We start from the raw sequence: 22,056 nt of genomic DNA, 5'->3' as shown, positions 1-22,056 counted from the left end.
ACTAACTGGACCCTTCTGTTAGCTCACCAGTTCCCATTAATCATAGGGCTTTTTATGAGGACAGTTTATATAATACATGACATATAAAATATGAACAGTGAATCGAGACGACAGGGAGTATACATTAATACATAACTATTGCTGTACACCATTAGTAAATGCAATTTCAGATTATATTCGTTATACATTAACACTTATTTAAATCTGTATTAATAACTGTTCGGAACCTACCAAGTTGCTATAAATCTTGACATTAAGGAGTATATATGAGACGTTTTAGAAACACAATGTTTGGGCAGTTTAGGTATTTAGTATCGATACATGTTTTTCGTTGTTTTCTGAAAACCCGACATTGAAATATATGCAGTGAAATGAAGTGAAATTTGTCTGCAATGCCAGGTGAGGTACATATTTTACAAATGCGATCTTCTTCAGGACTATTGCTCCATCTTCCAGTCTCAATGGGAAGGTTGTGGTTTGGTGTTCTAAATTTCTATATTTCCAGCTTTTGTTCTCCAAAGGTGAAGGATATGTTTGCTTTTATTCTTCCAAATATAACAACTGTCGGTTTTGCAATATTACTTTCCTCTTTCGCGAACATCTGATGTCATCACTTATTTTCAGTGGTCCATTCATATTATTTTTACAGCTGGTTTGATCTTTACGTCAAGTTGTAATTTTTTCGGCGGATAATCTAGATCAGTTTTTCTTTTGCATTGATTATTGATATTTACGAATGTAAGAAACATTCCTTCAATAAAGTGATGTGCCATTTAAATAAAAGCCCGACTCTCACCTTTTTTTCTTTTATATTGGTTTAATAACGCATATTACCATGCTTCGGGTACGTAAGCAGTAGAAAAAGACAAGATTGAACAAGTCAACATACAGTTGGCATAAAATATCAAAGGAATCTATATAACCTAATCGTTTGCTATGATATCTATATACCCCTTGATGTATAACGCGTCAATGACTTAAGGGCTTACCATGTTCATCTTGGGTAAAATCATATTTGTTCTGATGAATAACATCATCCAGCACATCTTTAAATGTTTTCACATGAGATCCATAGCTTGTATTTATTTTATTTTGGGATTTTAAATATTCCATGAAATAGAGTTTAAAACATTCCAAATAGGTTTAAGGGTTTACAGCATTCTAAAAGATCTTCCCCATGGCCACTTTCAATTAAATATCCCTGGTTCGTGTACTGAGCATTATTTGTCCAGTCTCAGGAGACTGACCTTGTTTAATTACTCTGCAGGGATACAGAGCGCATGCAGAGATTGACTCAGTTATATGTCCATGTATTTCCAATATGCTTTTGATTTAGGAGATAAACATACTGCTTTTTTGATTGTAGAACTAGGTTACCTGTAGATTTAACCCCGCTTAATTGAATTCGGAACCGAACGCGCAGCGTGAGGTTTCAAACGTTGGATTTAGCGCAGTTAAATCTACAGGTAACCTAGCTCTACATTGAAAACACAATATATTTATCTCCATTCTCCCATGACAAAATAAAACGTGAACTCTTTGGTGTTAGCAAGTGTATTAAGTGAAGCGGCATGGGTTGTGCTCAGTGTGTTGAGTGGGTTATCGATCTGAATTACGGAATCACCTAACAAAGTCCGGCGCTGTATATTCTCAGGCAGCTTGTGAACACCGTTAAACTTCACTCGAACATATGCCAGGCATTGAAGGCATACAAGCACGGCAACTTCACAGTCGTACATAGAAAAGCGCCAAATTTCCATGCTCTCTGTTGTCTCCAAAACGTAAAACACATTCCCTTTGTAAATTTCTATCGTGTTTTCTGCACGAAATGTATTGCCACACATCCTTTGAAAATTATAGTAACCGCATCTGTACATTTTGTCACCTGTAATTGTAGATATAATTATTTAAATATGCCTACCGATAATGACTGAAAATAGTACTTTTCTACGAATAGTAGCTATAGCTTCCGCTGTATTGCCAGCTGTTTCAACCAGTTTCAACCAGAGGGGGTTTATTGTGATTTAATAGCCTCTGATTGACCAATCAGAATCGAGTAAATTCCAAATTCATGGTAGAATAAGCATTGAGGCATCATTCATTCAGCTTGTATTTCTCTAGATATTTCAAACGCATAGATGCCAGTTTTACCTTATATATGCCAAACCTGCGTCAAACGTGTGAAATCGTAACAATATCCTATAAATGTCTGTACATTTAAGGGAAATGTATCATTTCGAACGTCTAAAATAAAGCGTGAAATTATAATGTCCAAATTATTCCATATGGTATACACACACATGTAAATGTCATTCATATAGTTAAAGCCCATTTCTGGTGTCCCCCGTGATGATATTGCTGGAATATTACTAAAACCAGCGTAAATCTGGTTTAGTGTCGCCACGCCCTGGCAAATATGACAAAACACTCCTGCATAATGGACGGGTATAAACATTTATCATATAATGGGTAGGTTTCTCGGCAGGATAAAGCCAACGGATAAATACGATATCCGTTGGGGTCATATGCGGATAAAGATGCAGATATCAAAGGTCAAGTAGGGACTACTTTCACTGTTTATAAACAAACATGGCGTCGCCCTCGTCATCTGGCGATCGAGTCAGAATTAACCATCGGGAATCTGGATAAACTACAGGGATAATTGCTATCATTATCAAAAGAACAGTCTAATATACTGAAAATCAGTGTCTAACTGTGACGTACCTAAGGCATTTTATAAGTTTTGGCAACTTTGGAGATATAAATTTCGAAACAATTTTGCGAGGGCACGAGGCCTAGCCAAGCGGGATCAGTAGCCATATCTGTGCTTGTAGACCTCTGCGGCTTGAAACCTTCTCTACAAATTAAAATAGTTGGATTTGGAACCAAATATGTTTGAATTGTTACCTTGTTTCATTTTGTCGCTGTGCGTACATCTGACTACACTTCTTAACGTTATGACAGACCGACTGTCAACAACGTCTGACCGTGGCCGTGACGTCTCATAGACTAGGGTTAGAGTAGCTTCCCTTTGACAAAGGGCAGTTACTCTAGCGGACAGACCGATGGATTGCCGCGAAAGGAAAATATAAACCATTGTTGTTTTGCGTATATGTTGCTTCGCCACTGTATAAGAAACGGATTTCAGTTGGAACTATATTGGCTACTGTCACTGTCCGACTGACGCATCACTTACCCTATGACGTAATATATATTAATGCGCGCATTCCAGGAAAACTCGCAATGTTTCGGTAATGTTTGTGAGAGAGGGAAAGCGATTTTGAAGCACAGAAGTAAAGAATGACATTATATGATAAAGAGGTTATCACGCTTGTGTGTTTGGGGATGGTAAATATCCTGTATTAGGAATAAACACTATGTATTTAGCTCGCCAAGGCTCGCTAAATACAATGTTTATTCCTAATGCAGGTTATTTACCATCCCCAAACACACTCGCGTGATAACCTCTATTGATGTAAATGTGTGCATTTCTACTTCCTTTCCAAACTTGGCATATTTGTAAATATTACCAAATGATTTGGATACTTGGAAATGTATGCATTTCCATTACGTCTTACCCCATGTGGCAGATACCTTAAAATCACAAATGTGACGGTTGAGTTCTCCCTCTATCCATTGCTTGTTTCTCAGGTTCAACACCAGTTTTTGTAGACAATTATATAAGATGTTTTGGTATTGATAAGGTTTCTATTTTCGCATTGCTATGATTTGATGTTTGATTTTTAGAAATGGTGATAAAATGGATTAGTCCCGATGATACCCCATTTGTCAGACACCTCGTGAGAATACATGACTTACATTGTTGCAAAGGCTTTAATAGACACAGAAATAATTCAACAAGGTGTAATGTATTAGTCCATCAAGGTACATTACATGCTCACATCACTTAGCACTTATGAACCACGTAAAAACAAGTACATTGAGAAAACTCAATGCTTGCGTAAGAAGAGAACAGAAACAAAAACACCTTTATTTGAGTTAGGGGCCGGCCGTTTCATATCGAACAATACATAAATTGTCCCCCCAAATCATTAAAATAAAAAATAAATAGAAAAATATCTGGTCTCAATAAAAAACTCCTAGCCCTCCGGAATATCAAATGGTCAGTTCCTGGTCCCTCGTCCCAATATTACCTGACTCAAAGTCAGATGTCCAGGTATGAACATAGCCAGTTCTTAATTTGAACCAGACTACTTATTGATCTTATTTTTGTACAATCAGGAAGGTATTTACCAACATTTACAAGTTTTCCAACATATTCTTTGAAAAGGTTGCATTAGTTTTGTCCATGCCAATAATATGTTTATGTACAATGTACAATTGGACAAATGTACAAAATGAAACTCATCTTCCAATGTATGACAATTTCTAACATTAAGGCAATAATCACAATTTCTTACCTTTCTTTGTGTATTATTGTATTGTCCCCTGTCAATGTTTTATTTATGCACAGAGATTATATATTTTGTATTTGCCTTACGTAAAGGCTTATTGTGTATAGCCGTGGTGAGAACTTTAGATTAAAGTTGTTTTCATGACCAAATGGTTCATTAGTTAAATCTATGCTCGTAGAAAATAAAACAAATAACTCTATAATCCTATTGAATCCGTGTAGGTCAATTATTTCACAAATTAACAAACTGTTTATTTGATCTTAATTACAGAGAGGATTAAGTCTATTAGGACTCTATACTCCAGTAGCAACTGGGGTCTTAGACAAATGGGGTACAACCTCTATCAATACCAACACTATTCCAGACGTCAGGAAAGAGTTTGGTTCATGTCTAGAGTATGCTCAATTTTCTTTTGATGGGAAATTTGTATTTGATATATGTCCTATATAGCTTAATGCTCATGTCAACTTAATTCCTGACTGTGTACGGACTAAAGCTATCGATGAAATCAATGACAACTTTCATTGAAAAAGGTACTAGGTTATTCTCCTGCATCATTCCAAACTCCCCCCAGCGTTTATATGCTTTAACGATTCCGAGCTTCCATTTTTTCGCAATAAAGGTAATTCTTTTTGCGACATGGCAATAGTTGAATAAGTGTCAAAGGACGTGTTCAAGGCGGACATCGAACAATTTTAACACAATGGAACAATTTGTGTGAATTAACCAAACAGCATGCAGCAAATAGTTATGCTTAGCAAGAATTATGCAAATTAAATACGCTGATATCAGTGTCAATATTCGTACAACTAGGTATACGACAGAGAAACGAAAATATCACCGTGAATTCCAGATAACTGGAACTGACTATCATTTAACACAATGGAACAATTTTTGTGAATTCACCAAACAGCATGCAGCAAATAGTTATGCTTAGCAAGAATTATGCAAATTAAATACACTGATATCAGTGTCAATATCCGTACAACTAGGTATACGACAGAGAAACGAAAATATCACCGTGAATTCCAGCTAACTGGAACTGACTCTCATTTAAGTCTAATCATAAAACATTTGGTAGAATTCGCTCTTATGCCCCTCTTTCCCTACGACCACAAATATCCCGAATCATCCCGAATCGGAAACTTTCGAAATTGTGGAGAATCGGTAGGAGGTTCGAAGCAGTTACGACAAACGTACGACGGAGTTACGAAAACTCGTGGCTAATCGGGTTGAAAAATATGAAGAATGCCAGGAATGGATTAAGAAACATGTACGAATTACAAGATTCATGTACGGATCATGCACGAATTGTAGGAATCACCTTCGACTAAGTTACGACTATGCCGAATGCATGTACGAATGCAGGACGATCGCAACGTATAAGATACGACTAATACGACATATTTACGAATAGTTTGTGAAAATCGGTACTTATCCCTTCACTTCGGCATGTTCTCGGGTCCCAAAAGGCTGGCCAACCCATCATTTCCACAATGGAGGCTCAACGGAGAGCGCGTGTTGCTCTGGTCATGGTCCTTGGGTAATCGTGTTGTTCTTACATCATTTTTACATGATTCGTAGTTGATTCGTGACATTCGTGGCTGTTTCGGAATGTTTTCGGGTTGAGGACAAAAGATTTTGGGAGCCACGAATCGCTAAGAATAGCCAAGAATGCAAAAGAATCGATTACGAAGCTGTTACGGAATTTAAGAATCAATTACGATTGGATTACGATACAGCCACTAAATTGCAATTCGGGGACCCTTCCACGAAAGATTTTGACAAACAAAAACTTTCACTCCGATTCGACGAACTCCCGCAAACTGTACGAATATTTGGGAATCAAATAAGATTCATTTAAGAACTTCAAGAAATGATTGAGATTCATCTACGAGCAAGAACAATTTCCTATTCGGGGTGATTTGGGATATTCGTGGTCGTATTGAAATGGGGGCATTAGATATAATGTGCAAGACCGTACCTCCTCCGTTCCTTTGACAGACGTAGGGAAACCGCCACAAGTTACCCAGACCGACAGAATATCCAAGCAGGGCAACGACGCCCTGAAGTTTGTTGGACCATTGTGGTTTCTCCGTGTGTTCTTCATCACATCTTACATAGAGCTCTTCCTGAAGAGCAACGTTTTCGGTCTGTTCCCTACTCATCCTCAGCAGGGCGTGCGGATATCCTGATAATGAAAGTGAAAAAAACTCAAATATAGTATAAGGGAACGTTTCTTGTTATCTACGTACGGGGACGTGGGGTGAACATGGTGATACTTTTATTCAAGGGCATTGGGTCACGTGGCCACCAGAAAACACGTATAGGCAAAATCCCTATGCACGAAATGATACTTCAGAACTGTGTATGTGATATGCTGCAGTTACTGAGCATTTTATGCCCGGACATTTCATTTGGGACCAGCGGTAGCAACCGACGGAATTAAATACATGTATATTAAATACGCGCATCAAATACTATGTTACCCGCCAACATGATTTGTGTGTTAGTTTGTTCTTTAACGCCGCAATATTCCAGCTATATGATAGCCGTCTTAAATAATAGAATCTGGACCAGACCATATAGTGGTTGACATCATGATCTAAGCAACTGGGATAAGATGACCAAGCCAGCGAGTCCACACCACCCGATCCCGTTAGTCGCCTCTTACTACAAGAATGGGTTGCTGGAGTCCAAATCTAATCCATGATGCAAAGGCCGGAAATAAGATTCACCAAGTTACACATACCGTCAGTGATGAAACCAAGTGATTTCAAACTGACAATATGGTCTACCGAAACAGAAGCGACAGTCGTATCGGGTTAAGATACGTCTACATTGAGTTAAAAGAAACGCAAGAGAATGAAGTAATAAAGTTAACAATTAAACTTACTATTCAGTTACAGCTAGCTCCCCTCGACGTTCTGTCAATTTGGAAAAGTGTTTGATGATTCGCGTGCCTATATATATGCATGATGCGTCCTCATGGAGTTGGCTGCTTGAAATGAAAGATATATGGGACGTATTAGTAGTAATTTATATGAATTATGTATATGTCCTCAATCTACTGTGGATGCTCTTGGAATATTTGCATGCATATGGTAGCAGCTGCAGTCATAATAACTGACGAACCCAGCAGCAGTATCATATTAATACTTTTGATATATACGATGAATACATATTGTAAGTAAGAAGGGATGGTGTAATGTTTTCGGGGGAAACGTGCTGGTAGCAGAAGTGTGTAAGTCCCCACGGTCCCTAGTATGGTGGCCTAACTCTGGTTGCTGGCGATTTATAGCCCGTTTGTATATTGTGTTGTCAAAATGGACGTTTATTCCTTTACATGCATTCAACCTTGTTTTAAATACAATCTGTGATCATCTAGTTATTTAAGGTCAAAACATATTTGTTGTCAGTCTTAACTTTATGTCGTCACGATATATTTGAAATATAGCGGACGAAAAGGACAAAGTGTCTATTTTGAAGGCTGCAAAGGCTTTGAAAAACACTGGTAAGTTTATCACAGAAGATTTTTCCCTGAGGGTAAGGCAGAAGAGAAAGAAATTGCTACCTGTAATGATTCAAGGTCGTGAAAATGATCAAAAAGCATATCTGAAATTCGATAAGCTTTATATCGAGGATAATATTTACACATACGACCTTGACTCAGATTGCGTCACAACTCTCAAGTCGGGACAGAAACCAGGACTTGCACGTGCAGTCAGTGCGCTTGATGATACATCTTCAGATTGGTAGGGAGACGGCCCATCCTATCATGTGTTGACAGCAATTGACAACTGTAAACAACGACAGTTTGTAGCTTGGAATGTCAGGACGACGACCCCTCGAATTTTTATCCCCCCGGCATATAATGCGGGGGGATATAGCGATCAGCCAGTCTGTCTGTTCGTCCGTCCGTCCGTAATCATTTCCTTTTCCGGAGCAGAAATAATTCAGTGTATTTGATTGAAACTTGGCATATCTATCAGTCACATACTGAAGTTGTGCCTTTTGCTATTTAGGAATTTTAGAAAATTTTATTTTTTACGTTTCGCTGGTAACAAGTTGGACCGTTAAATACTTTCTTACAAAACTTTGCATGTCTACCAGGCACATACTGAACTGGGGCCTTTTGCTATTTAGGAAACAGTTTTTTATTTATTTTTTACGTTTCCATGGCAACCATTTGAACTTAGTTTCTATAGGGTAGAGTTCGTTTCCGGAGCATAACTCAAAACTCATTCAAAACTTTCTTACAAAACTTTGCATGTCTATCAGACTCATGCTGAACTGGTGCCTTTTGCTGTTTAGGAATTTTAGAAATTTTTATTTTTTACGTTTACATGGCAACAAGTTGGACTTAGGTTCTAAAAGGGTGGTGTTCGTTTCCGGAGCGTAACTCAAAAACTGTTTAATACTTTCTTAAAAACTTTGCATGTCTACCAGGCACATACTGAAATGGTGCCTTTTGCTATTTAGGAATGTAAAGAAATTTTTTTTTACGTTTCCATGGCAACAAGTTTGATTTAAGTTTTCATATAGGGTGGGTTCACTTATGGAGTATAACAAATAAACTGTTAAATATTTCCTTACCAAACATTGCATGTCAATATATAAAGTACATACTGAACAGGTGCCATTTGATATTAAGGAGTTTTAGAAATGTTTATTTGAGAATTTCCATTGCAGCTATTTTGACATGGGCTAAGGGAAATGTTGGGTCAGTTACCTGGTTTGGGACCATAACGTGTTAAAATGGGTGGGGGATATAGAAGACTATGATCATATCAACTTCTTATTTATATAAACATTATTATCAACATATCATTATCAATATTGCGCGACCAATTCAGGAAACAGTGAGTACATCACGTACATCACATCACATACATCACAATAATTTCTTCTTGGGACACTATACACAAGCACAAAAGGGGCATTTTGTAACTACTGCCAGTTGAGAGAAGATTCAGCTTTGGTCACATGGGCAAGTATCGTTCAATTTAATGCATGTATATGTTACTCTTTCATGTTTTACTTCCTGAAAGATGAGGATAAAGTTTCCTGCTTTTGACTTCATAGAAGTTAAATGGACAGTTGAAGTTTCTGAAGATTACAAATGATAGCTTTCAATCGAACTCATATCAGCCATTACTACATCATTCTGTAGTCTTGGTGTTTTCATTAGCTGATTATCTGTTTTGCACCTCAAAGGCAGGGCTAATCCCATTAATTTCATGACACATTCGAGGCAAGCTGTCTCCACTCGCATTAATTTGGTGACATATTTCTTGATATGCATATTTCTCTGATTTACAGGCCTTATTATGAATGAATATACCTAGTTGACACAAGTTCTCTGTAATAGCGTTTTCCAAGAAAAACGATTACATGTCAGGGGTTTTCCAACAGGCTATGCATCTAGAGCCGCTTTCAACAGTATTCCAAATATATCGCGGCGCGTCAGCTCAATGTGGGATGAAAGCCCGAAGTGATGCAGGTCTCAGACGTTTACCACTTCGGTGAAACCCACGAGGTGCTGACAAACCTAGAAACATAATCAGGGCGAACCGGGATTCGAGCCCACAATCATTGTTTTCTGGCTTGCCCAAGGGACGCAACTCTGCACAGCAAATCGAGGCGCCTTAGACGACTGGGCCACACGTGCCCCCAGACTCTTAAGAAATTTGATAAGGACTTACTGTTTTAAGTCTGAGGAGGATTGGGATGAAGGCGTTCATTTGTTGTTGCTTGCTGTGAGGGAGTCAGTTCAGGAGTCCCTAGGTTTTAGTCCTTTTGACCTTGTCATTGGCCATACTGGCCGTGGATCTTTAAAGCACTTAAAGCACTAAAAAGAACACTGGCTGAATGAAATGTCTGAAATGGATATGTCTCATATGTCTCAACTTGTAAAGTTGCAAGGGACAACTTGAACGAATACCAGGACAAAATGAAAATACAATATGACAAAGTCTCAAGAGAGAAAGTTCAGTCTTGGGGATAAGGTCTTGCTGTTTTTGTCAATCCTGGGTCAATCATTACGTGCTAGGTTCCACGGTCCGTAGTTTTGTTTGTTGTTTGCATGTTGTTTAATGCTGCACTCAGCAATATTCCAGCTACATGTATATGACGACTGTCTGTAAATAATCGAATCCGGACCGGACCATCCAATGATTGACATCATCAGTATCGATCTACGCAATTGGGACACGATGACCTGCATCAACCAAATCAGCGAGCCTGATCCCCTGATCCCGCTAGTCGCCCCCCACGATAAGCTTAGTCGCCATTTACGACAAGCATGCCCATGGGCTGCTGAAGACCTATTCAACCCCAGATCTTCACGGGTCCCGTATGTTATTGACAGGAAAGTCAGTGTTACTACTTATGTTGTCCAAACATCAGACCGTCGTAAAAGATACAGCTGATTAGACAGTGACATGAAAGAAATGACAATGTACCTATGAAGTGTGTTGCCACTGTTTCACCTTGTATCAAATTGTGATACTGATGAGAATTTGACCCTTTCAAGTTTGCTTACTTGGCTAACCCTACGCTTAACAATTCTGAAGTATTAGCTAACTTGGATGCTAAGTTAATACATTTGTCATCTGAGCAAACAGTTCAAGTGTCAGAGTTAATGCATGAGTTTGTTCACTGATATAGGGTATTCTGTTGTGTTCTGTAAGCGAGTTGGACTGTATATAAGGGTACAGTAGCATGTCACAAAGTCACACATTTGGTTTCTCACTTCCACGCATTTTCATCGCTTTGGAACCAGCTTTCATGTGAGGATCGCTCATCATCCTTGATTCCCTGCCTAGCCCATCTCGGAAGCTTGACCACAGTCGCCGCTGGGTGAATATACCTTATTATGCTATCACCACTGTATTTTGTGTTTGCATGTGGTCTCAGATCACAAATCACACTGTCCACATGCTTGAAATGTGTCGAATGTCTGGTCACACTTCTCCCATCGCTTTATCGTTTCGCAGTTATTGTTGATCATTTCACACTGACAACATTGTAGAATGCTGGTTCATGTGGTGTCGTCAGTTTAGTCTGTTTCTTCTGTCGTAACAGTACGTAATCTGCCACCTTGATATTATGGTGTTTTGTATTCTGTCTCTCTGAATTACTTTCCATGCGAATCTTGTACCTTTCGTCTTTGTACTGATCACCTCTTCTTCTTTTGTTGTAGGCACTCATGAAGAGTGGTGAGTGCTGGGTAACGCCAATAGCTCTTCCCCCGTGTGGACCCAGGGTAGAGTGTGTCCTCAGCACCCCATTGCTTGCCATATGAGGCGACTAAATTGGGCAACCTGTTTGCCATGGTTTGCGCCCCTGTGTCGGTGGAGGCCGGAATTCTGGTGGTTGAGGGTCATGCTTTGTCGTTTTTTTTTCGTTTTTTTTGTTTTGTTTTGGGGGGAGGCTTGGGTAAAGAAGTAATTTAGCTTTCCTCTTAGCCTCTAGTAGTTGTCTAACCACAGCGTATCATCTGGTAATTTCTAGCAATTTCACGCCCTCCGTTTATTATTACAGCGTCTATTATGTCATCCACATCTTCAATTTTGAAGAGATCCCATCCTCGTCGCCAGATGTTGTATTCAGGCTTCAACTAAAACACGAATTGACACTGTCAGGATGGAAGATGGAGGGGGAAAGCGCCTTGAAAAACGGTATATTGCCACTGCATTTGCTTCGCCGGAAAGGAGCGTTGCGTCAGTCTGGGGTATCATAGCATCAGCAAAGTAATGCAAACTCGTTCTAATTATCAGCCTTTGTGTTTCCCGCATCAATTCCTTAACTGATGAAAAAATACACTCAAAAGAAAAAGTAAAGCACACCCTTATTTCTGAACAATGACAAATGGCAAAAATCATGGCATGGGATGACTGACCACAGGAGCTGGGCGATACCAATGTCAACGGATAAAACAAACATTTGACAACAAATAAGGAGATGTTGGTGAGTTGTGATTAAAATTTACTGACAAAAACATCAAGGTAACATTGTTACTTTATTTGACCTTAGACAATACCTAAAAAAAGTATGGAGCTGCAGGATTAAGTAAACGAGTTTCGTTTGATGTTTCATGTGAAAATGTTCTTTAAAGTCTCTACATAACATGACACATGAAACAGATGATAAGCTGGTATAACTGCCACGTGTCCGGGTGACGCATTCCATCCTACGTCCCATGCATCTGTTGATCTGTTGATGGGTCAACAACAAACACTCCTGATGCAATGCTGCTTCCATTTGGCGTAAATCGTGCCCCAGAATATCCCAAATAAGTTCAAGGGTGTTGAAATCTGGGCTGATTGTTGGCCAGGGTAGAGTTGTTATTGCATTGGCCCTCATGTAATCCACGACTGCATGCGGACGATGAGGCCTGGCATTGTCATCCATGTACTGAGGTCGAGTAGCAAGAGGGTGGTTGTCAAAATTAGCAACGACGACTGGCCTCAAAACGTCCCGGATGGACTGAGACCCAGTTAAGTTGACCCTTATGGTGACCACATTCAACCTTCAATCATGAGAGATACACCCCCAAAGCATTACCGATGCCTTGCTGTATGCAACAGTCGGTTTAATGTTCCTGGGGTTGTAGGCCGTGTTCCGGTGCCTCCAAACTCTCGTTTGAAGAAAGCAACTTTCGTCTGACCAATGGATCCGTCTCAGATTCCAGTTCTACACCATGCTAAATGAGCAGCTTTGTTGTGATCTCTCAACAAGGGACTCGTTTATGACTCGTCTAGCCCTCAGTCCTGCTGATTTTAGCCAGTTCCTGACAGTTCTGGTGCTGAAACGACGATTGGGCATGTACAACCACAGCTGTTTCAGACGAGTACTTGTTAAAAAGCGTTCTCGGCGTATGAGACGAAGAAGGTCCCTGTCTTCGCGATGTGTCGTCACAGGAGGTCTTCCGGATCTGGGACGGTCCTACATCACCTGTCTGAGCATGTCACGCATGACTGATTACATCATCTTGAGAAAACATAATTCTTCCCGTAATTAAAGCTTTCATGACTGTTACAAATATTGGGACCAAACAATAATGAAATATATTAGGGAATGCTTAACGTTTTTATTTGTGTATATAACAAATACTTTCCATACTACCGTGGACTTCAATGTAATAAAATTGGAGATACGTCAACAATTGCAGCACACAAACATCTGTGACAGACCTTTTCCTCTGAATCATAATTATTATACATCTGTGCCTTTATTAATAATTGAATAAAAATAACGTTCAGAATAAAACAAATGAATTTTGAATGTTAATTCTATGTCCCCTGACATATGATTTCATGTTTGGTTTGATTCTGAAAATATATTTTTAGAAATCTACCAAATGAAAATCTACCATGTATCCAAAAAACAATCAGTTACTCAGCTGCAATATACACACGTGTCATCATTGTTTGTAATATCAGATTTTTTCACCTCTCTCAGTTATAGTACATATATACGTATTACGTATATAGCCTTATCGGCGATTATATGATATAGATATGGGTACGTATACAATGAAAGTCTTTTTTTAAAGTATGATATTCATACAAGGGCAGTACGTTGAGTACCGATTGCAAAACGTCCACAAAGTGCCCTGGAATGAAGGCTCAGCGGATCTCACCGCCTCGCAACGAACGATTATCAAGTGTCTTCATATTACAACATGAGCAGTCGTGGTCATCTCTGTAGTATCATTGATCACGGACATATATCTCAGGACATTATAATTGATAGATCGTTCTTTAGGCGACAAGATATACTGTCCATATGCATATAGATATGCAAGCATGACCGTTAGTGACAGAGGTGGAGGCTGTACTGGTTAACTGTCTATAGGTGAGATAGTAACATGTCCTTTTTGTTTTGCGCATCCCGCATGCACTGTCAGTTTAAGGTTGCGTCAGCGCACCTAGCCGGTTAGTGAAGGGAAAATAAATTGAAAAAGGTCGCCCATTATGAGTATAGACTAGCTAAGTACGTTATGATATTCATGCTAGCTATTTTTGTTCAGTTTCCAAAGAATATGTAAGGTTCATCTGATATATCAAGATGACATTAAAATGAATAATATTTGCTGTTTATATATCAAAGTTTGCTAAATTGTTATACGATGTTTAAAACCACACAAAGGCTGCTCGTTCTCAACATGACAGATGAGACCCGCCCTCTTGCTGAGTTCACAGTTACCATATGTCTCATTGTGAGGACACTCTTGGCACGGGTGGTTGGAGAACTAAAGGGTCCTTGAGGGCAGTTTAGTTGATGATAGTAACAAATAAGAGATATCCTTTTACAAGCGATTATGATTATGATGTCATTCGAATTTTTTTTATTTCCGTTGCATCTTGTAGGAGAAATGTTTTTGATTTCATATATTGTGTTTTTTATATTGTGAGGACAGTCTTAACACGGATGGTTGGAGAACAGTAGGGGCAGTTTAGTTGATGATAGTGACAAATAAGAGAGATCTTTTTATGAGGGATTATGATCATGATGTCATTCGAAAAAAATACAATATTTCTGCTGCATCCTGCTTCAAAAAGTGTTTTTTTGCTTAGAAAGAGCTGTAGCTGTCTTTCTATTGTATTCATATTCTTACCACAAGAAATGTTGAAATCGTCCACGAAAAGTGAACCATCAACGTTATTGTTTAATACTTTAAAGTGTGACTGATAGTATGCTGTCTTAAGGGACACCCTGATCTTGATCAAAATGATCTGGGGTAGGGCCCACTTGTACTCGAAATTGTCTGTTGTTTAAAAATTGAAATATGAACTGAGGTAATCTGCTCCTCAATCCAAATTCATGCAAATCTTTTAAAAGACCATGTTTCCACATTGTATCATATGCTTTCTCTAGATAAAAGTTTGATACAGTATGTTGTTTGTTGACAATGGAATTTCTAATAAACGATTCTAAACGCACCAAATGGTCAATGGTACTTCTGTTTTTTTGAAAACCACACTGGATGTCACCCAGGCTTTGGAATAGAAGTAATAATAGCATTGTGCCACGAAGAAGGGAAATTTCTGGTTGTCCATATTTCATCAAATATACTAAGTAACATTTCCAAACATGAATCGGGCAAGTGTTTCAGGAGCTGATAGTGGATGCTGCCGACTCTTGCTGCAATGTCATGAGATTGCCCTAGGGCAGTATATCATTCATTGACTGAAAACGTATCATAATAATCCTAACCATTATCAGAGTTACTATTGACTCTTTTCTTTTCCTGCTGTTTTTGAAACCTCTGAAATTAAGGATTATAGATTGATGATGAGGAATGGTTTGCCAAAGTATCACCAAGTTTGTTGGCAATTTCGGATTTAGCATTTTAAAGTGTATTACCATCTTTGAGATGGTGAACTCCAGATTTGTATCCTTTGCCCTTAATGTTTTGAATCATGTTCAACACCTTGGACGTGGGTGAGCGGGAATTGGTTTTGGATACATAGTTCCTCCAGGATTGACGTTTATTCTGTTTAAAGGTACGTCTTGCTTTAGCGCACATAACTTTAACATTATTCAAGTTGTGGACAGTTGGATGTCGTCGAAAATATTTCTCGGCTTTCTTCCTATTTTTCCAAGCTTGTTTACAATTATTATCGAACCATGGTTTACGTATACGAGGGTTTGAAGAGGATTTAGGAATGCTTTCGTCTCCAATAGAATAGAATTTAATATATCTAAAAAAAGTTGTATAGGATCAGGAACATTCCTGAAACTGTTAGGTTTTAGTTTTTCAGAACATAGTGTTTGGAATAAAGACCAATTGTTCCACCTTGTTGAAGGTTATTCGTCAGACGGATTAATAGTTATAAGTATTGTTTGAAAATGGTCACTTTCACAAAGGTCTTCATGGACCGACCATTCGGAATCATTTAAAATATTTTGAATCTGTCAGTGAAAGATCTAGGGCAGAGTATGTGCCAGTGGAATGGAGATAGGTATTAGCACCATCATTGAAGATGCATAAGTCATTGCTCGAGATTCAATTCGCTACGACAAAAAACGACGTCTTGAAGAAGATGATTCTGGGAACATTCCCAACAAATTTGATTCATGGTCCCCATTCCTGGTGATCGAGGCTGCTGACAAACTACCTTTAAAATTGAATCCGTTTGCTATTTCAAAAGCTATTAACAGACATTGTGGAGAAGTGAAAAATGTCACTCGTCTCCGTAGTGGTTCTATTCTTGTGGAATGTCTGAAGAAACAGCAATCCCTAAACCTCTTATCGATCAGTCAGTTTGCAAATGTTGAGGTTGCTGTTTCAGCACACAAGACTTTAAACTCCAGTAGAGGCATTGTTCGAGACAGAGCCTGATGCCTTTCGGACATGTCTGAACAAGATATTGTTACAGAGTTAAAGGATCAAGCGGTGACAGCTGTTATATGTTTCACCAAAAAGGTCAATGGTGTTATCACTCCCCTGAACACCTATCTCTTCACATTTGATAGACCAAGTATCCCTCGTTCAATTAAAGCTGGTTATGTTAATATCAGAGTGGAGGTGTATGTCCCCAATCCACTCCAATGTTATACTTGCCAAAAATTTGGCCATGGTTCCAAAACCTGTAATCGATCAAAGGTTTGCCAGCATTGTGGTGGTCAACATGACAGCAATGGATGTAGGGAAGACGTCAAGTGTGCAAACTGTAATGGCCAACATGAAGCATGGTCAAAGTCCTGTCCTTTATGGAAAACTGAATCCCTGATATTAAAACTGAAACATCACAACACTATTTCATATCTTGAAGCCAAAAAGCAAGTAGCTAATCAGTTGCCATCAACTTAAACTTATTCGGCTGCAGTATCTCGTTCTGTTGGCACTTCATCCATAGAATGTCAGACTGAGTTGACATGGGTTCACTCTGTTAAACCAGTTGAAACAACATCTGTCATTCAGCCAAACAAATCAGATTGTCAGCCCAGTACATCATCTTCAGAATCACAGACTGATTCACAAGCTTTACCAATTATTGAAAAACCAGGAAATGTTCGCATGACAAACACAGAAAGTAAAAAGCTAAATAGACAACATCTTAGGAGACCCTCTCCTTCAGAGGTGCCTGTCCATAACTCCTTTGGACCTTCGGATATGGAGGTAACTCCGTCTTCTCGGGTCAGTGCTAGGAGTTCATTTTCTTCACGCTCGAGTGTGAGGACACCAATTGAGCCACCATGACTCAAACGCCTCATATAATTCAATGGAATTGCAGAGGACTGAGGAAAAACTTTAATGAGATACAATTACTAGTTCAAGACTTTACACCATCAGCACTGTGTCTCCAAGAGACATATCTAAAGCAAAACGATGTATTTGATTTAAGGCAATACAATTGCTATCGTTTTCACCTCCAGGTGATAAAGCTACTGGAGGTTCTACTGTATTGATCAGGCAAGGCATCATTCATAGCACTGTTCCCCTCAATACAAATCTTCAAGCTGTAGCTGTCCGACTTACATTGCACATTACACTTACTTTGTGCTCCTTGTATATTCCTCCTTTGAATACTCTTCAGCAGGCTGATCTTCAGAATCTTTAGGATCAGTTACCAAAGCCCTGTATCATCATGGGCGATTTAAATGGGCATAACCCTCTATAGGGAAGACCAAATACTAAACAGTAAGGGAAATGTGCTTGAAGACTTTATTTCTGACAACAATCTTTGCATATGTAATGACGATTCAAACACTTATTTACATCCAGCTACTGGTACATATTCAGCACTGGATCTGTCAATCACAGATTCAAACCTTTACAACGAATTTGAATGGTCAGTTCATGATGACCTTTGTGGGAGTGATCATTTCCCTACCATCCTTAAAACTATTAACCCTACTGATCGTCCACCATTAACACGGTGGAATTTTACAAAGGCTAATTGGTCATTATATGAATTATTATCCACTGAAAAGTTAACACATGACATTTTTCAACACGTTCAAGATCCTATACAGTTGTTTTCGGACATGTTGAATGAAATTGCTGATGAAGCAATTTAAAAGTCCTCTGCAATTCCACATATGCGTAAAGTATGGTTTAACAACGAATGCAAACAGGCAAGAAAATATAGGAAGAAAGCGGAAAAGTATTTCCGCCGCAATCCTACAGTCCATATAATCTAGATAAGGTTAAAATTACAAATGCCAATCAAAATAATCGTCAGTCTTGGAGGAACTATGTCTCCAAAATAAATTCCCACACGTCCATATCCAAGGTGTGGAATATAGTACAAAAAATAAAAGGAAAAGGTTCAAAATCATCTGTTCACCATCTTAAGGAAGGTGACACGTTATTAACGAGTAAAACTGATATTGCAAATAAGCTTGGAGAAACGTTAGCAAAACATTCTTCAACATCTAATTATGTCCCAGAGTTTCAAAAATTTAAGAAACAGCAGGAAAAGATAAAAGTAAATTTCATTTCTGATAATGGTGAAGACTATAATGAAGTCTTCTCATTACATGAGCTACATACCGCCAACGGGAGCTGATAACATACACTACCAGCTTTTAAAACATTTACCTGAATCATGCCTGGAGACACTTTTAGATATATTTGATCAAATATGGACATCAGGGAATTTTCCTCCTTCATGGCATAATGCCATTGTAGTCCCAATACCAAAGCCTGGCCGGGATGTTACAGATCCCTCTAACTATCGACCTATAACCTTAACAAGTTGCGTATGTAAAACCATGGAACGAATGGTGAATAATAGATTAATTTGGTATCTGGAAACCAATAATCTAATTACAAATATCCAATGTGGTGTCCGAAAAAATCGAAGTACTATCAACCATTTAGTACGATTAGAGAATCCTTTGTTAAAAATGATTTTGTAAATAAACAACATGCAGTATCAATTTTCTTTGATCTTGCGAAAGCATAAGATACTACGTGGAAGTATGGCATTTTAAAGGATTACATGATTTTGGTTTGAGAGGTCGTTTACCTCATTTTATATCACAACTTTTAACAGACAGACAATTTCAAGTCCGAGTGGGTTTCCACCCTGTCGGACCATTATAATCAGGATCAGGGTGTCCCACAAGGCAGTATTTTGTCTGTTACCTTGTTTAATATTAAAATAAATAGTCTGTCCAAGGTTTTAAGTGATTAAGTGGATGGATCACTGTTCGTGGATGCTTTTAATATATCTTGTCGTGGTAAAAATATGCATACAATAGAGAGGCAGTTCCAAATCTGTCTAAATAAAATTCACAAGTGGTCTCTCGAAAACGGGTTTAAATTTTCTAAATCTAAAACCAACTGTATACACTTTTGCAGAAAATATAAGCCGCATAAAGACTCTGAAATATTTTTGAATGGCTTCCCTATCAAAGTTGTAAAAGAGGCCAAATTCTTGGGACTCATCTTTGATAGCCATCTAACTTTAAATCACTTAAAGCTAAATGTCTGAAGGCACTCGATTTGTTGAAAGTTGTATCTAATTCAAAGTGGGAAGGGGGTTCAGAGAACCCTCTTACACTTATACAGGTCACTGATCCGTTCAAAACTTGATTACGGCTACATCGTCTATGGTGGGGCCTGTATAAGTAATTTTAAAAAACTTGATACTATCCATCACCAAGGACTGAGGCTTTGCCTTGGAGCCTTTCGCACTTCTCGTATTCAAAGTCTGTCTGTTGAAGCGGATGAGCCTTCTCTTAAACAACGCCGTCTGAAAATATCTTTACAGTACATCACTAAATCATATTCCAATCAGTCAAATCCAGTATTTAATTGCGTATTTAATCCTCTTTACGAAGATATTTACAATAAGAAAACATCTCTTGTTCCATCACTAGGAATAAGAATTAAATCATTCGTTTCTGCTGCGAATATTTACTTTCATGATATAGCTCCAACACAACTTTTTCTGCATACCAGTCTTTTAAACGTAGCATATTCGTTATTTTAATCTCAGGCTTAACTGGTACACTGTCGCCAGTGACTGAAGGGATGATATAAATCCTGCCCGGGTCCATGCAGGAAGCAAAGGTTCTTTAAGTCCCTATGGTCCACAGTATGGTGATCTCCCATCAGTGGCTGACGATCTCTAGCCCATTTTTATGGTGTTGTTCATTAATGCTTACTGGGTTTTTTTATATTCTCAACTAGTTTTAAATCAAGTCTGTGATATTCTAGTTATTCTACTGTCCATCGTTGACAGCTTTTTATTTAGTCTAAATATATGTTTCATAAATGTATCATAAATGTATAACTTCTCGTCACGATATGGCTGAAATACTGCCCATGTAACGTTAAATAATAACTCATTCACTCACTCATTGTTCGAGATAAAATCTTCAAGGACTTTTCCCTTATTATTTGTATCAGTACTCCCAGATAGGGGATTATGATCGTTTAAATCGCCCATGATGATACAGGGCTTCGGGAGCTGATCGTACAAAGTCTGAAGATCTGATTGACGGATAGTTGAGGAAGGTGGAAGATATTGTGTTCAAAGTAACACGGACATAACAGCTTGAAGAGTAGTGTTGAATGGAACAGGGCTATGCATTATGCTCTGCTTCACCAGGATGGACGAACCTCCTGTAGCTTTATCACTGTACTGACGGATATCAAATAGATCTGTGTGTTTCAGATATGTTTCTTGGAGACAAAAAGCTGACGGTTTAGAATCTTTGGTTAAAAGTTGTATTTAATTAAAATTCTTCTTAAGACCTCTACAATTCCATTGTATAATGTGTTGTGGATTCATGGTGGTGGAGCTTCCACTGGAGAAATGTCACGCGAACGTGAGGAAGCCTTTATGTTACTCCTATCGGGTTGATTGTTTGGGATATTATTTGTATCAGGACTCCCTCATAGGTGATTATGATTATTTAAGTCGCCCATGATGATACAGGGCTTTTGTGGTTGATCTTACAAAGTCTGCAGATCTGATTAGCGGATAGTTGAGGAAGGTGGAAGATACATTGAACAAAACGTAAACACTATGTTCATTCATCTACACATCTGGTGAAGTCATGCCAGGGTAATTTATATGCATATGGCGGCAGGTGCAGTCAGAAAGACTGGCGAAGCCAGCAGCAGTTACAAGCCAAAAACATGGCCTTCAAAATATGCAAAAGCGGATATTACTAGTTTTTACAGACTAATTTATATATTTACCCAGAGACTCAATAAACACGCATATTTGACTTTTGTCATATTTGGAAAATGGCCACAAAACTTAAATGAATTTGTCCTGGCATTTTAGGCATGACATAAGATGTGACTACTTTTGCTTGTTTCCTGTCATCGGAGAAGCTGATGTTTTGTTCCTATTTATCTTTTGTACGGTAGGTTGAAACATATATTCCCTACAGTCATTAAAGATGACATATGATCACCTTGACAGTTTGAGCATTTCAGAAGTACATGTGTTACCATCATGGCCAATTTCACCACAGGAGAGCAGCCTTACGAGTACAAGAATACTGACCACGTCCAAAGTTCTCTTATTTGAAAGTGCGGCGTTAAACAACCAACCAACCAATCTTATTTGAAACAGCGAGTATGTCGTGTGATTTAGAGGTAACTAGGCACAGAGAAACAACCAACTTTAATTATACTTGGTGGTACTGTAGTATCTAAAGT

At 38.5% G+C, this 22,056-nt stretch overlaps 1 protein-coding gene across 1 annotated transcript in view; it reads right to left on the bottom strand.

Annotated features, from left to right (window-relative positions):
- The window catches only part of LOC139453737 (sodium- and chloride-dependent betaine transporter-like), a 73,806-nt gene that overhangs the window by 28,038 nt on the left and 23,712 nt on the right, over positions 1 to 22,056 (bottom strand). The window contains exon 2 of the mRNA XM_071235205.1: positions 6,400 to 6,606. Coding sequence (XP_071091306.1) covers positions 6,400 to 6,606 — 207 coding nt within the window. The remainder of the gene's footprint in view (positions 1 to 6,399; positions 6,607 to 22,056) is intronic.

This window comes from Haliotis cracherodii, unplaced genomic scaffold (assembly GCF_022045235.1).
Source record: "Haliotis cracherodii isolate W230 unplaced genomic scaffold, xgHalCrac1.p SCAF_10, whole genome shotgun sequence".
NCBI classification, from domain to species: Eukaryota; Metazoa; Mollusca; class Gastropoda; order Lepetellida; family Haliotidae; genus Haliotis; species Haliotis cracherodii.
Note: the sequence above shows the minus strand (reverse complement) of the source record. Positions and strands in the feature narration are given on the sequence as shown.